The sequence below is a fragment of the Pithys albifrons genome, chromosome 6 (genome assembly GCF_047495875.1).
Source record: "Pithys albifrons albifrons isolate INPA30051 chromosome 6, PitAlb_v1, whole genome shotgun sequence".
Classification (NCBI taxonomy): domain Eukaryota; kingdom Metazoa; phylum Chordata; class Aves; order Passeriformes; family Thamnophilidae; genus Pithys; species Pithys albifrons.
Window position 1 is genome coordinate 6,040,686 of NC_092463.1, and position 17,044 is coordinate 6,057,729.

Here is a 17,044-nt window from a genome sequence, read left to right on the forward strand (position 1 = left end):
TCCTAAATAGCAGGAGGAAACATATTTTAATGGTATCTCACTAATTATGGTATAAACTTGGTGTGAAAGATTCAATATGAGATATAAGATTTATGGTTTTTAATTTAGTATTTTAGAAGCAAAGTTAGGATCTGACAAAACTCCCTCAAGTCAACAGAAAGCCTCACTTGAGCTTAAGTAGGGTTTAGATCAAACCCTTGATGAGCACTGGTGTTCCCAGTGGCCATCAGCTTCATGATGAGTTATGAAAGCCAAGTTTCTACTTTAGATTGCTTTTCTAACTCAGAATCCCAAGCCCCCACATGATATCCAAACATAAATATTTACACAAGATGTGTATAAATATAAAGTTTATTCAGTATAGTGTTTAGAAAAATAAGTTCACATCATCTCAGAATACAAATAAAACACTTAATTGTCCAGGCACAAACCCCTATTACAGTACAACAAACACACATACTTTAGATCTCTTTGGTTGGGTAATTAAGCACAGATATGTTTGATGATACACTCTGGGGCAGCATCACCTAACAGTGCAGTAAAGTCTCCTTGATTATTCCCTCCTCTAACACGTACATTCTGCTTAAGTTTCCTATTTGTTGTAAGGCACAATAAACCCACATTGGAGAAATAATTGGTTAGTTCTGGACAAACAGTACATGCAGCAAAAGAACAAACATCCTCTGAATGTGAATCCTGAAAGTCAGAAGATTCATCCCCCTCCTTGAGTTCAGAAATTTAAGAAGCAAGTTTTAAATTATATGAAACATACAACACTAAGGTATAAAATATCCTTCAAGACAATAACTGCTAGGAGATACAGGAAGACTTCAGGCATCCTTGCTTGTAAAATAACATGATTTTGGTTTCCAGAATTACCAAATGACTATTCTTTTGATGATTTGACATAATTCTTGACCACAAGCACTAGACACTTTGTGCCCCACCAGAGTCCTGCACACATATTTCATATGAAACTGGAGAGATCCACCTCTTGTTCATCTGCCCTTGCTAAGAAAACTGCACAGGCACTGGAAATCTATAAATGGGAAAAGTTCCTGTGCACACAGGGACAAATTCTGCCCTGCTTAATTTAACTGAAATGGTTATTGAGGTGGTTCTTCAGGATTTGAAGTCAGCACCTGTACATTATTGTCATCAATCTCAGATTGATGTAAAGCGAATTCTGAATGCGTCTTCCTGAATCCACAGGTAGGGAAAAGCAGTAAATGGGGAGAGGTATATGCTTTGATAGACTGTGACTGTTTGGTTCTACCCAAGTGTTAGCCTTGTGCTCTGGTTTGTGCTGCCACTGTCTACTGGGCCAAATCTGTCCCTGACCTAACACCAGTGAAATGAATGGACCATATTCCCAGCTGGCATGAAAGGACATTAATGGAAGTGTGCTAATTTAGCCCAGCTGAGGACCTGGCCAGTAGATGTCTGTCATTTACATTGCTGAAATGTCCTTGTAGGTAAGACCACAGAAATAATGCTGCAAATAGTCCAGACAGAGCATTCAATTTAAAGTGTTACTGGTTTTCTGCAAAACTCTGGGTGAAACAGAGGCAGGTTTAATCAAAAGTAGTAAAGAATAGAGGGGTTTTCAACATCCTGCTTTGTAAGAATTTGCATAAACTCTAAGCATATTTTTCAAAGCTGAGTCTGGGACCAAAAAAGTAGTAGAATTTGGCAATGTTTCCTGTAAGATTTCCAGTGGACTTACAAGTTACAAACATATGTGAAGTTGAAATGATCCTTTATTCTCGTCCATAAGAGAGAGGGAGGGAGGGAGGAGAAGGAATGCATATGCCAGATAGACATCCCTTCCATTTAAACAACAGAATGTGATAATAAGGGCTGTCTGTGGGGCTTGGACACTCACTGCCTTCACATGTGTGGGAGACCAGCATCCACAGCCCCCAAACACTACATAAAATCCTTGGTTTGGGAATCAGTGGAGCAATGCCTTATTTACAGCAGCCAAAGATCCTGGACACTTTGCAGGGCTTTGAGTAGTGTCTACTTAGAGCAGTAACCCTGCTTGCTTTGAGGGCCACATAATAAAAACTTACCCTTGGTAAGCAGTAAAACTACTTATTTAAAATTTCTATTTTAAAAACATTGTACCGTGCAATGAGTCTTTATATTGTGCATATGTACCTGCAGAAAACATGAGGTTATAACTACATTATCTGGAGGGAACAACACTTATTTTCAATGGGAGAAAGAAAGAGTAAAAGATAATAATAAGTTACTTGATATCTGGAAGACTAGAATAGATTAATCTTACTTTGTCCCAAACCACTGCTTTTATGTACATCCTCCCCTTTCACTGAAGAGTGGGAAGTTCCCTATTAGGAAGTACCAGACACTCCAAGACATGTTCCACTGTAACAACACACACAGTTTTCATGTCAAACTGTGCTGCAAAGCCATGGAATTCAGAGCCTCAATAACACAATGAATGCAAAGCAGGAAAAATAAAAAAAAAAAGTAACAGGTACTGGTGTAACACCACAGTCTTTTCAGTTACAAGACCTGATCACACTGCTCTGAAACATTCCCTAGCTTGCCTCCAAATATAGTCTGAGCTCCACAGACCAAATGTTAAGCCCCAGTGAACTCCTTCAGAGCCAAGTACACATTCTCCATTAAAATGACAATGATATGGGGTATTTCTAATTTTCCAAATGGCTGAATGATTTCATACAAAGCATATACAACTATTGTTACTGTTACTATCATCATCATCATCATCTTGGTTTTATGGGTGAAGAGGTGGGAAGCAGATTGCTCATGCTGGGGCCCAGCAAACAGATAAACAAGCAGAGCAGATAGGAGAACTCCAGCCTATCCAATTCCCTGCTCACAGAGCTCCCTTGAACGTCAGGGAAAGTTATGCCAAGAGAACATCCAGCTTCACGTTCTGCTTGTGATAATCTCTGCTTTAAAGCACTCGTCTCAAGCACCCAGCTTGCCTGGCAGCATGTGGGGACAGCCAACTGCTGATGGGCTGCTTGAGTCTGCAGAGCACCAGCAGCTCTGTACAGCTGCCAATTGCACCCCTTGCACACTTGCTCCTCTCTTTCCCTGCAGCCCCGCAGACTCTGGCTCACAGTGTGGGCTCCAGTGCTCACCAACAGGGCTCAGCTTGAAGGTTCCACAGAAACCCTGCAAAACGCTGTATTCAACATAGTGCAAAACTACAGCAAGAATGCCAACGCCACGCTCACGGCGCACAGAACCTTCATTCCTCAAAGGCTTTCCACAGAACCAGGTACAGCCAAGGCAAACAGACTGGGATGTCCTGCCTAAAATCATCTTTCCCTTCCATTTTTTTGTCCTTTACAAGTGATCTTGTTTTGTCCTGAGCCTGATTTGGAGCCCACAGAAGTTTAAGAAAACACTTCCCATGGCCTTCCAGAGACTTCAGATCAGGCCTCTGATGATGAACACGTGCTTTAGTTGCTGTATCTATTCACACTAGAATAAAAAGTAACAAAACAAGACTACAAGGATTAACAGCATGTCATTTTTGTGCATCTGCATTCTTATTTTAAAGCTTAAGGATGTGCTTTTCCATGCTACAAAAAGCCTCCTCTGGAGGAAAAGTAAGAGCTGTTTCACCTGCCCAGAGCCCACCTGCTTCTGCTGTGTTGGGGAAAAAGGTGTGGAGACCCATTCCCAGCCAGGCAGGGACCTCGGCTGCTGCCAAAAGGCCTCCAGGCAGCTGCAGTTCCCACCATCAGCCTTCATGTGCCTATCCTGGAAGGATATATAAATACACACTTAGGTGCACTCCTGGGTGGAGACCTGCCTGCTCAACCAGCAGCTGAAGTCCTTCCTCCCATACGGGCTATTTGGCCATGTGTAAATACGGGGTTCCCTTCCCTGGTCTGCCTATCCAACCCTTTCTGCTCATCCACTTGGCTGGGGCCAAGACCTTTCCCCCTGCACAACAGATCTGCCTGTGATTCCTCTCCAGACTCCTCCTGCCCTGCTGAGGAAGGACCCACCTCTGGCTCTCTGCACCACTAGTCAACGTCACCCACAACATCCAAAAGACTTAAAATTTCTCTTCTTACTCATGCAAGTACCCAAGTCAGAGGGTCTACCTGCAGAAGTAAGGCATCAGGATTTGGCCCTGAGGACGGATATTTGCAAATCAGTGTTTTTATTCCTCCTGCCACTGTGCTTTAGTAACAAAGATAAGGCCACTAGGAAGAAAGGCACGTGGAATTCTGTAAAAAATACACAAAAAGGTTCAACTAATTCACAAATTGCTAACAAAACAAACAAAAAATTCTGAACATAAAGACGGAGGGGGTAGAGACAGTGACCTCCTGGGTTTGTGAGACTGGGAATTTTCTAGTTTCAGTGTGATTAACATTTTATTTTTACAGTCTATTGCTTGAAAAAAAACTACAAAAAAGTAAAACCTTGTCAGAAATAACTACGCTTACTTCCTGCTCAAACAATAAAAATAAATTAAACAGCCAGAAAACGTTTTCCTTTTCAATGCATTGTGTCTAAAGTGAAAGGGAACATAAACCATAAATAAAATCCATTGTACTAATTAAAAAAGTGTCTCCTTTATAAGAACTGAAACAATATTTACATTCATACTGGAGAGAAACCTTCTGAGCTGCATAATTAAGAGTTTCAAATGATGCTTTTTCTGGTGCACTGACAAACTACTCACTGTAGCATTTAAAAACCTGTACATGATTGATGAGATTTTTGGTTTGAATGCAAGTCTGCTGGAAAAGAGCAAACACACCAGTAACAATATTATTCATGATTTTGTTTAGTTTCTTAACCTCAAACAACGTAAAAGTAGCCGGAGAGGTATCGTCTAGAGTTCCTTAAAAATTTCTCAATGCCCATGGACTGGAAGTAAACAGCAAAAATGACTGCATTGTTTCTACTTTTTTGGAGTGAGGTTTTTCTATCTGAAGTTAGGAGTGTATACTTACTGTTCAGAGTATGTTGTACTATGGAGAGTCTAGTTGAATTTTCAGGGTAGTATCTGGTAGCCAAACCTGTACCCATTTGCTCAGTACTTGCCCTGGCATTTCCTTTCTCCTTTAATCTGCTTAAAAGAGAATACTGCATGCAAACCAAGTGTGGCAACCTAATTCCATTGCTGGAGATTCCTCTGTACATCAGTTCAGACCATTTAAATGTTCTTCTGGTTTCTTTAAATGAAAAATTAAAAACACCAAACAAAAGAAAACCCCAAACACCCCACTCGGTGTTTGTTAGGGCCTCAACAGGAGACTTACCTATTAAAATAGAAAGCAAGGGGGGGGGGGGGGGGAAGTTACAAGTCTTGCATATCTTCATCTATCTGAACTGTCTGGAGTTTGGCAAGTTCTTTTTTGTCCGTTTCCAGTTCTTCACAAACCGTGTCAACCATGTTACTCATAACATACTTGGATTTGGAATCCAGCATCATTAAATTGCCAGTTGACTTACTCTCAGAATTAGGTATGAAATTCTCTTTGACGTCAGGTACAGCTTGCAGGACTAACCTGTGCTCCCTGCCAAAATCCTGATGTACTTGTGCAGAGGGGTGGCTGACACGGTCTCCACTTGTAGAAACTATTTCTCCAAGCACGGGCTGTGCTGTGGAAATGGACAACAGATCTTGACTGGTAATGAGTGAACAGTTCTGAAGGGTTGCATAGTTAGTGTTGCTGATAGATATCACTGTAGAGGTACTGGTCACAGGTGATGACATGGACTGGCTCTCCGAGATACCAGAGTTCAGTTCTGCAGCATTTAAAAGAGTTGGTGGTGTGAGGGAAAAATTATGGGAGGGTGTTACATTCACTAACGAGGAGGCCAGGGACTGGAGTCCTCCGCTGGATATATTTTCAGAAGACATATTTACGTTTAATTGTGTGTTCTGACTGACTGGCATCAGCTGAGAAAACACCAGGCTTCTTTCCAGTCCTTCTTGCTTGACAGAGCCTACAGCCTGGCCTGAATTTGGAACTGTATAAACCACTGCACTCGGAGCGAGGGGGCTGAAGAAAACCTTTCCTTGCTGCACTGTTGAAGACTCAGTTGTAAAAGCTCCTCCATCAGATGTGCTGGGATTTACTGAAACATTGCCTAGGGAAAGGGAAGCAAAAGAAAGGAAAACTGAGATTACAGTTGGCAGAGTGTTGTGCAGGCACTTTTTAAAGTTCTGGTCTTTTTTACGTTTGCAGTACACACGTATGCTAGTGTTTGCCATAACATTGAACAGCAATTTTTGTAACAGGTGAGAGAAAATTTGGTATAAAAAAAAGCTGTTAATAGAAACAGCTTCCAGAAAGTAAAACAAGAAACAGGGTTCTGGTATATGAGGTATCTTTCAGACTCTCGTTAAGGGGCAAACAGTCCTCCAGCCATGTGACTAAAATGAACATGCTTTGGCCTTCACTAGTTGCCACCACTCAATTTCTATCTAAGAATAGAAGCATGAAAAGCTATTAAAGATAGTTCAGTGACAGACTACAGCTTGTGTGTGGGAACTGGAGACACGTCACATGAAATCCACCACTGCTGGGGAGAACCTGCTCGAGTCAACCTGTACAGAAAACATGAAAAACTGGTAATTTCTATTGGTTTAACAAGGTAGTCTGTCAAACATTCGGATCTATTGTCTTTCACCTTGCTTTATCACATATTTCTAAAACCCTAACCCTGCCACATCCACCACTCTGTGCAGTCACCCAGCACTGCCTCCCCTTGCTGAAAGCCACAGCACACTCCCGTGATGTTGCAGTGAGCCAAAGCAAGGAGAAGTGGCCAGAGATGACCTGAAGTTGTTTTTATGGGACATGCCATGCAAGTTGTCATTATGATAGTTCCTAAAATAAGAAACACTGACTCTTGGGACTGGGTCCCACATCAAACACCTCTCTTTCTCAAAAGCAGTAAAATTATAACAGGCTACAGTTAGATGCACCTGAACGTTTTAGAAGTGTAAAGATGAATTTCTGACATGGGGAGTATTTTAGCTCCCTATTAATTTCTTTTAATCAATGATGATTTTTCAAAGCATGCTATGCATATGTGTAAACAAGAAGAAAAAAGTGAGGCAACTTGAAGTTACCTGTCAGTATTATTTACTGTCCCTTATTTAAAATAGCTTGCAGAACACTTCACTTGGAATAGGCAGCCAGCTATCCATCCATCTCATGTTAGGAAAACCAAAACTTTTCTCTGCACCAGATCAGATGTGTGGTGGAACACTCTCCAGTGGGAATCAGCATGGGGAAAATGGTCAGAGAGGAGCTTATTATGAACCTCAGGACTTTTAAGCACAACACCCCTCCATTACTTAAGGGACAGAACTTTCTTTCTCACCATTGCTGGCTGTCAGTTTATGCCTTGGAGCATGCGGATTAAGTGGCTTTTGTAATTACAGGTGGCATGCAGACTAAATGTCTTCTCTTTAATCTTGGTTAAATTATGTACCAATAACTTCCAGTGCCTGTGAGTGCCACATTTTAGGAGTTTATAATTGTGCAGCCATTTAAAATGTGTTTTTACAGCTTCAGTGTTCCTCCCCATGCTCCAGAAAGAATAATTCACTCCCTACACACAATCCATTCAAAGAAGCACATGAGCACAATTTGATTTTCATTATTCACAGCTCCTGAAACTAGAGAGATTAATTCCAATTTAATGCTTTTCATAACCAAAGACAGGTTGGCTAATGATTAACAGAGTTTCTTTTGTGCTTTTTAACTGACCTGCTTCAAAACAAGGATCCAGAATTAGGTTTGTACTCCCTGGGATTCTTTCTGGCTGCCTGCATGGTTCAGTCTATGGTATGTTAAGACAACCTCTAAAGCAAACTCGGGGAGGAGCCTGCACACTTGGCACGTGAACCTGTGATGACATATTTCCCTTGGACTGAGGGCAGTTTTATACAAATACCCTCACACTGTACATCTACGAGCTACTGCTTACTTCTGTTGTTTCCTTCAAGTTTAACCTTTCTTAATTATGGAACAGAAAATGTACAAGTGTAACTGCTTCCTTTTGTTGTGTCTACAGCACTTCAAAATGTATTTTTATGAAATGCTTTGGTTAAAAAAAACAAAAAACCAAAACAACCATCACAAGAGCAACAACAGTAACAATTTCCAGCTGCTGCAATTTTCATTTTTATGAATCTTCTCATTAAAAGAATTCAGTGGTGAAAGAGAAATATTTTGAATTACTGAAACATGTAAAATTTACAGATATTTGTGAAGACTAGTATCACAGACTTCTGTAAACAGCAGGAGATGAAAGAGGTGTAAATTACCAGACCTCCTTCCCTGGCCTGAGCAGAGCTCAGCCTCATCTAACAGTCTGCCCATGAGCATAACCCACTATAAAGGGAGGCAGAAAGTATTATTTGATGTTCTGTGTGTGGCCATGGCAGAGATACAATCCTGGTGCCTTGGAGGAAAAGAATCACAGCTTCTAAAATGCCAAGTGTGCCTAATTCCAATTTTTTCCTCATACCTCTCACCGCAAGAGACAAAACTTTTACCTTGCGAAGCTGCCACAGAAACAGGAGGCAGCTGCAGAGAAGAAAAACCAATGCTTCCGTTCAGCAGCTGGCCATTTGTTCCTGAATTGGGGATCTGGACAATGCCATACTGGTTTATTTGGACAGGAGCAGTAAAAGTAACTACGGAGCCTCCATCTTGGGAAGCAGCAGTTTCTACGCCTTCCCTTTTCACCTCTGAGCTCGGTATCAATCCTGGGAAAGAGACTGGGATGTTGCTAGGGCTGAAGGTGGCTGCTGTGGCGTTGGGGACAGAAGCTTGAAGGAGTTTGAAGTCTTTAACATCTTCTGATGAGGAGGATATTATGTCAGTAATGGACACGCCGTTGCTCACAACGCTCGATGCGGTTTTGGGCGAATTCAAGGTAACTGTCTGCGAAGTGCCCACGCTGAGTCCATTGAGTATGACACCGTTGGGTCCCTGAAGAAAAGAGCTACCATTAAGGAAGACGGGAGAGGTACTGGCAGGCACGAGGTTTCCATTCAGCAAGACACCAGATGAGCTCAAGGCTATTTTAGTGTTTCCAAGCTGCTGCATGTAGACAGGCTCCATGTGGCTGGGAAGGCTGAGGCTGGTAACGCCGTCAGATGAGCTGGAGAGTGGATGGGGAGATAAATCCTCCTGCCCCTTACTGGATTCATCTTCTGTGCTAGGGTTCCCATCTGACTCGCTACGGGAAAAGATGGAGAGATGACATCGCATTACCACGGTGTGCCAGCATCTCTGCACCGAGCCTTTAACAACTCTGTGAGAGTTTCCACGAACATTTTTTTTCTGCATTTTACCTTTACAAGGCACTTTAAACGAACATTCAAGCCAAGGGTGGTGGTGGTGGGGGGAGGTTTACTTGGAAAAAAACACATCAACCAAACACTCGCCGAGGAGAAACTTTACAGACTGTGTTATGGAGTTGTAAATAAATTCCTCCACCCCGGCGAGCGCAGGGGCTGCCCGGGGTGTCCGCACGTGTGAGAGGGGCCGCGGCCATTTGGCAGCGCGCTGGGAAGTACGGGAAGGCCGGGAAGAGCTGCCCGACCCTCGGGGAACGGGGACACCCCCGGAGCCTCCCCCGGCCGGGGAGGGACAGAGGGGCTGGGGGGCGGCCTTTGTGCCTCCGCCCGAGGCTGCGCCGGGGTTTTTGCGCTGCCTGGTCCGCCCTCGGCTGCATTTTTCGGTGGCTCCCTCCCCCCTCGCCCTTTGATGTGTCCCGCGGAGGGGCCGCGGCGAAGGCACAATCGCGCCCTTGGTTGAGAAATGCCTTGGGGCCCCCTGCGCCGGCGGCTTTCCCTCCTTCCCTCGCCGCTCCCTTCCTCCCCCTCCTCTCCCCGCGCTCTCTCCCCCCTTTCCCGGCCCTTCCCGGGAGGAAGGAGGCGGGGGGCGGGAGCGGGGAGGTCACCTCCACCTGCCCGCGCCGGGCCGGGCCGGGCCGCGCTCCCTCCCGCCCGGGAGCGCCGGGAACCGGCCCCGCTCCGCCGCTGAAACCCGAGCCCGGCCCGCTCCCGAGTCAGGTTTCAAAACACAGGGAGCGCCGGGACCCCGCGCGTCCTCCGGCCGTCAATGATTAACTCTGTCAGGCGCGACAATTGAATAAAAACACAGAGGAGCGGGGGGGACACACACAAGCACCCCGGGTCCCGTCCCGTCCCGGCTGCGCGGCCGGCGGATCCCCCCGGGCCCGGAGCTGCCCCGAGAGCTGCTCCGGGAGTGCGGGACAGAGGGGCCGGGGAGGTGCCCCGCGCCGGGCCGGGTGGGTGTGTTGGGAGCGAGGGAGCGGGGAGGAGGAAGGAGGGGAGGACGAGGCGCAGCGAAGGTAAGCGCCATGTTTGCAAGGGAAGAAAGAGCCGGGAGAGGGAAAGGCAGGCGGGAGAGGGGGGCGGGGAAGAAAAGTTTTCCCTCACCTTTTGGACTGGGTCTCGGAAGGGTTGCGGTCCCGCTGCCTGCGGTTCTTGAACCAGTTGCTGACCTGTGTGAGGGACAGCCCGGTGATCTTGGCCAGGTTGCGCTTCTCGGCGGGCGAGGGGTATCGGTTCTGCTTGTAGAGCTCCTTCAACGCGTTGCGGGACTTCTCCTTGAAGCAGTACACCGTCTCCTCGCCGTCCCAGATGGTCCTGGGCAGGGGGTATTTCCTCCGCAGCCTGTACTTGTCCACCGCCCCCAAAGGTCTGCCCCGGGCTCGCTCCGCCTCGGTGTAGCGAGCCTTGTACCAGAGCTCCTGCAGCAGCGGGTGGTTGGACGAGTCGAAGTTGTGGCTCTCCAGGATGCTGTAGAGCTCGGCGTAGATGCCCTGGTGGAAAGCCACGAGCGCCCGGGCTTTCATCAGGCTCTCGTTGCCACGTAGCAGATCGCTCGGGGGCAAAGACCACAGGAACCTGGCCAGGCGGTCCAGGTTCCCACCTTGCTGCAGCGCCTCGCACACGCAGGCGACGTGGTCCGGGGAGAAAGCCAGAGGGGTCTGCGAGGAGGAGGAGGAGGAGGAGGAAGACGAAGAGGAGGGAGAGGAGGCAGCATGGTGATTCCTGGCCAGGAGTTCCGTGTGGAGCAGTACCTGTTCCGCGGCTCCCTCCTCGCCGGCAGAGCCTGCGTGCTCCATGGGGAACGGGGCAGCGGCGGGAGGGGGCGGCGGCGCGGGCGCCTCGGGGGCTTCGGAGAGCATTTCCATCACATTTTCCTCCTTGATCTCCACCGCGATCACGATGTCGTCCGTGGCGGGGGAGGCAGAAGACATGTTTCGGTTTGTTTTCCTTTTATTTTTTTTTTTGTTCTTTTTTTCCCCCCCTTTCTTCCCCCCCCTGCGGCGTCCCCTTCTCCTCCTCTCCCCCCTGGTTATCTCTCTCTCCTCCTCCTGCGCTAACCGATCAGGTTTCCCCGCGGCCCCGCAATGACCATCCGGGACCGGCGCTGTGTCCCGGCCGCGCTGCGCCGCTCCCCCCGCGCGGCTCCCGCACCCGCCGCAAGACTATGTGGCCCCGCCCCTCGCTGCCCGGGCCGCGCCCGCCCATTGGCTGCGCCGCTCCGGGAGGGGCGGGGCCGCGCCGTCTCCATGGCAACCGTCAATCAGGCGGGCGCGCTCCCCCCGCCCGGCTCCACCTGGAGCCCCCGCGGGCGGCGGGGCCCAGCCCGCACCTGCGGCTCTGCCGGGGCTCCCCCGGGGCTCTGGGGGGGTACCCGGGGTGAGGAACCTCGGCCGAGGCCGCTCTGGGGTGACAGAACCCCACTGTGTCTGCCTCTGGGCCCCTCACTTTAACGGAGTCATTGAGGTGCTGGAGCGTGTCCAGGAAAGGGTCTGGAGCGCAAGTCTGATGAGGAGCAGCTGGGGGGGCTCAGCTTGGAGAAGAGGAGGCTCAAGAGTGACTTAATTGCGCTCTACAGGGGGATTGTAGCCAGCTGAGGGTCGGGCTTTGCTCCCAGGTAACAGTGACAGGACTAAGGACATAAACTGTGCCGGGGGAAACTTACGTTGGACATACGGGAGAACTTCTACACAAAAAGAGTCATTAGACATTGCAATGGGCTGCCCAGGGACGTGGAGGAGTCACTGTCCCTGGAGTTGTTTAAGGAACGACTGGACAAGGCACTCGGTGCCATGCTCTGGTTGGCATGGTGGTGTTGGGTCCTACCTTGAACTCGATGACCTCAGGGGTCTTCTCCAACACAACTGACTCTGTGATTCCTGTTGGTTACTCAGGGGCGAGTGCCCTTTTCTGTGCCATTCCAGCCGAATCTCCGGGGCCGCCACAGCCCCAGCCCCACCGTGCCCAGCCCGCCCCGGTCCCACCGCCGTGTCAGCCCAGCCCCACCGCGCCCGGCCCGGCCCCCCCGGCCCCGCCGCTGCCTCCCCGCTCGCACCGGCTCGGCCCAGCGGGGCCGCGGAACGCGCGGGGCGGTGCTGGGTGGCTGCGGGGCCGTTTGTCGGCGGCACCGGAAGACGGAAGACGGCGGTGGCGGCCATGGACGACCTGGGCTGCCCGCGCTGCAAGACCACCAAGTACCGCAACCCCTCGCTCAAGCTCATGGTGAACGTCTGCGGGCACACGCTGTGAGTGGCGCTGGGTGCGGGTGCGCCGGGTGCGGGGGCGCTGCCCCGGCCGGGCCCGGGATGGGGACGGCCCCGGACCCTCGTGCCGCAGTTTCCCTCGCTGGGTCCGGTGCGGGTCTGACCCGCAGCGCTTGGGGAAACTCCCGTGGGGAAGCGGCAGGAGCTAGGCGGGTGGCCGGGACACGCTCCTGTCCCGCGGGGCTGCGAGGCTTCGGCGTGGGAAGGGGAAACGCAGGGGAAAACACATTTCTTACCGACTTAAACACTCCTTATTTGTATTTAATGCCGTGCTCGAGTAGCTGAAAAACACACCAGGACACCTCGTTTTATATTTTTCTAATGTGTTAATTCTCCTGAATGAAAAATGCTTTGCTGAAGGTTTGATGCTGGTTTCAGTGTTGGAAAATCCTCTTGTGAACCAGTGCGGATGGTCATGTTCACTCCTTCGTGTTTTGTTTTGTTTTTTCCCCAAGAAGAGTCATGACTTTTTTTACTTTTCCCCAAAGTTCAACCCTTATATAATTCCCAGCACTGGGTGTACCCGATTTAAGTTGCAGACAGTCTGAACTCATTCACTTTCAGACTTGGGGATCATCCTTGATTAGTGTGGAGTTTTAAAAGGCTGATGTACATGATGGAAACCTCATACTGCAGCAACCCTTTTTTATTTTTTTCCTTATTTTTGTTTGTCTCAGGTTTTGTGTCTTTTCCTCTTTCCTGTGATGTGTATATTTTTATATTTTTAAGCTACGTGTGACTTATATTCAGAAGATGCAGCCTGAAAGGTTTTGCTTCACTTGATACAGTGTTGTAAGTGAACAGGATGAGGTAATTGAATGGCAAGAAAGGATGTATCTTATTGTATTAGAAAAAAAAAGGTATTACCTTTCATTTTGTTCCCTGATCCTGTTCTCTGTGGCCATGCAAGCTGGAGACATGTGGGGGAGCAGCAGATGGATCTCCTGGGAGTGCTGGTGTAGGAGAGGTGGCCCCAGGAGTGTCCCTTTGGTGACAGCAGTGCCGGCTGTATCCAAGTGCAGCATCAGCTGGAGTTCAAAGGGCAACAGCCACCTTTAGGCAAAGCTTTAAAAGTATAAAATGATGCCTCAATCTTGTATTTGGCAAAGATCAAAGGACTGTGGTCTTCACGCTCTTCTGCTTTCAGGCTCCTCCAGAGCCACTTCCAGCAGAGGACAGCATGTCTCAGTTTGCTCTTCTGCTTTGGTTCTCAGTTGTTTGGGTGATTGCTTTGTTGTTTTTTTTTTGTAGTGGAGTTTTACTTGAGAAAATGTTTTGTGCTTCGGTGGATGCAGCTGCTGACACGTGTTTGGGGTTGATGTCCTTGCCTTGCTTCTCATTTCTGCTTCCCCGAGCTCTTGCTGTTTGCACCTCTGTTGTTGCAGAGCAGGATCTCTGCATTTATTTTTGTTGTAATTAAGAACTTCCCATCTTGGTGTGGTTCAAGTGTGTCACTTTTCCGCTGCATTTCCCTTCCAATAGTTCCTTTCATGTTGTGTTTTTATTATTGTTTCCCTGTGATGCCACAAATCCTTCATGCTGGAAGTTGTTTCTCAGTAATGGTTAATGAATTCTCTTAATAACTAATCCAGAAGCTGGAAGCTCACATGATCCACCTGTGAATGAAGGGAGGGGAAAAAAGGGGGTAATTGACGTTTGTTCTCTCATAAACTCAGAGTTTCAGGTGCAAGGAGGGAATTTTTAACTAGTTCTCAAAGTAAATGAGCTAAAGGAAGTTTCTGCGGGAGATTTATCCTTAGGCAATCTATCCTGATAGTTTGCTATTCTTATGATTGAAAATGCTTCTATTTTCCAGTCTGCATTTGTTTGCAATACTTTAAAAGTTTAAGAGTTCTAACATGAACTCTTCAATACACCTCTTGTGTGGGAATGCGTTGTATGGTTTGGGGGCTTTCTCTTTGGTGTTTTCCACTCTGATGGAACCCTATTTCTTCAGTCTCCTTTCTTGTGTAATTTTGAAAAAAAAAATTTAATACATCTGTGGGCTCTTCTCACTGTTTTTCTTGAGGCCTTTTCCACCTGGTGTGCATTTTGCTGGAACTGGACATGCTGTTCCATCTGAGTCCTTAGTACAGCAGCCAGAGTCAAAATTATTTCCTGTGCTTTTCATACAATACCTGCAGTTCTTACAGGCAGGATGATGAGTCTTCATGTGCTTCTTTTTTTGTGGTGATAGGTTTGATTTATGTTCAGGATAAGCCCCATATTCTTTAGCACTTTTCCACTCAGCATATCCGTGGGCAGAACAGAATTTAACCTTGCCTTTCATGTGATGTTCTGCCCTGATCATTGTTACATTTTTGCTCTGCTAAACGACATGTTACTTTAGGTGACTTTTGCACTTGATTCAAGATCTTGAGGGGCTGGAGAGGGTCCAGAGAAGAGCAAGGAGGCTGGAGAAGGGACTGGAGCACAAGTGCTGTGGGGAGAGGCTGAGGGAGCTGGGGGTGTTTAGCCTGGAGAAGAGGAGGCTCAGAGGTGACCTCAGCACTGTCTGGAACTGCCTGAAGGGAAGTTCTGGCCAGGTGGGGGTTGGTCTCTTCTCCCAGGCAGTCAGCAATAAGACAAGGGGGCACGATGGGCTCAAGCTCTGCCAGGGGAAATTTAAGTTGGAGATCAGAAACAAATTCTTTGCAGAGAGAGTGCTCAGGCATTGGAATTGGCTGCCCAGAGAGGGGGTGGATTCTCCATCCCTGGAGGTTTTTATAGTGAGACTGGCTGTGGCACTGAGTGCCATGATCTGGTAAAGGGTCTGGAGTTGGCCCAAGGGTTGGACTTGATGATTTCAGAGGTCTTTTCCAACCCAATCGATTCTGTGATTTGAAGTGACTTTGGATTGTGAGCCCCTTTTGAAACTGTCCCAGATTATCCTCTATAATGTCCTGATATTTTCCAATGTGTAGTTTGCGGACAAAATGTTGCCAGGGAGATCTTTCTTGTGAAAGAAAGAAATGAAACTGAGGCAGAGCAAAGTACAGAGTTTCCTGGAGAAAGTTGCTTGCTAAACAACTCTCTTCCACTGGTTACTTTTTGTAGCAGTGGAGGATAAGAAAAGATTAGAGCCACATGAATGGGCTTGCTACCAATTTTCTCTCTTGAGTGAAGTAATGGTAGCTTATCTCTGGGTGTGGGATTCTAATCATCCCCCAGTACTTCAGGGTGTTCCTCATTTGTTTAAATGACATGACTGTCAATCTAAGAGTGTCAAAAGACCATTTAAACCAAAACTATATCGCCCGTAGTTGCTGTTTCTCTACCTACATAATTACTGTGTCATTGGAGGGAATTATATTCCTTAGATGTAATTTGTTTCTTAGAAATTGTGTATTGAATCTTACATGTTTTGCTACCTGAAATAGGTAATTTGCCTGATTATTTCAGCATCTTCCCAGGAACTGATGGTAAGCCTGACTCTGGTCTGTGTTTTCCTGTGTGTTTGGTTTCCTTCTCTTTAGAGGCAGTTGCTTTTGTCCTTGTTTAGGTTGTTGCTGCTTAATGCAGAGAGCAAAGATGATCTGCCTTTGCCAGTTTTCAAAGGGTAAATATTGCACCTACCAGAACTGTAAACCTTGAATTACTCTTAATATAATCCCTGGGTATAGTCCAGAGGTTTATGGGCTGCACGTCCGTAGGTTTATGGAGGCTCATTAAGTTGTCTGCAGAAGGACATCCCCTTCATCGTGCTTTTTGTTTGAAGTTTGCCGATAAATCTGCATGAAAATTCAGCGCTTCGGCTTTGCTGGCTCGGGAGATTTGGAGCAGTTGCTGTAATGCATTTCCCAGTTCTAGCTCGTGCTCTTGCTCCTTCTGCTGTGATATGAGTTACATTAGCCAGCTAATCCATCTTACTGAGAGGGGATTGATGCAGAAAATGCCCCAAGTGCTTTGGCATCATCTGTTAGAGATTTTCCTTCCCACTGGATAGTGGGTTAATGTGCTCCTGCCTCAACTGCTCCTTCTTTCACTGCAGGCATTCTGAAGGGATATTTTCATGTTGCCTCCTGGTAGTTTCTTTCCTAAAGCTTTGACCTTTCCTATTCTGTTAACTGTGCTGTTCACTTAATGAAGTCGCCTTCAGTAATTTGACTTGCACTTGTGCATAATACCTTGAATTTCAAATTATTGAAGAGCCTGTACTTGGTTGAGATGATTTATCAGTAAACTTCACCTCTTTCTCCAGGATTACTTAAGCTTGTGGTTTTAGCATTTTACCATGAGTTAATTTTCTTTATTTTGTGGTTCCCTGTTTTCCCTTTTGAAGAATTGTGAGAGTTGCCTTTTTATGCCTTCTGTCATCCAGGTTATTTCCACTTTCATGTTCTTAGTTCCTCCCTTCTGATTAGAATGAAACTAGAGGAGCCCCTCATTTTATCATGGCTTACTTTTCACCCCTTTTTTTTCTTTC

The 17,044-nt window shown here is 47.1% G+C and overlaps 2 protein-coding genes across 2 annotated transcripts in view; one reads left to right on the forward strand and one right to left on the reverse strand.

Annotated features, from left to right (window-relative positions):
* Positions 1-333: 333 nt before the first annotated feature.
* Positions 334-11,360, reverse strand: LOC139672775 (homeobox protein SIX4-like). The gene is made up of 3 exons (XM_071557319.1): positions 10,463-11,360; positions 8,546-9,234; positions 334-6,123 (listed from the first exon to the last, which is right to left on the reverse strand). Exons 1-3 carry the CDS (start codon positions 11,287-11,289, stop codon positions 5,327-5,329), a joined length of 2,313 nt encoding a protein of 770 aa, XP_071413420.1. The 5' UTR covers positions 11,290-11,360; the 3' UTR covers positions 334-5,326.
* Positions 11,361-12,467: 1,107 nt separating this feature from the next.
* MNAT1 (MNAT1 component of CDK activating kinase) overlaps positions 12,468-17,044 on the forward strand; it is a 128,566-nt gene continuing 123,989 nt past the window's right edge. Inside the window, exon 1 of the mRNA XM_071557320.1 lies at positions 12,468-12,600. Coding sequence (XP_071413421.1) covers positions 12,512-12,600 — 89 coding nt within the window. The 5' untranslated portion in view covers positions 12,468-12,511. The remainder of the gene's footprint in view (positions 12,601-17,044) is intronic.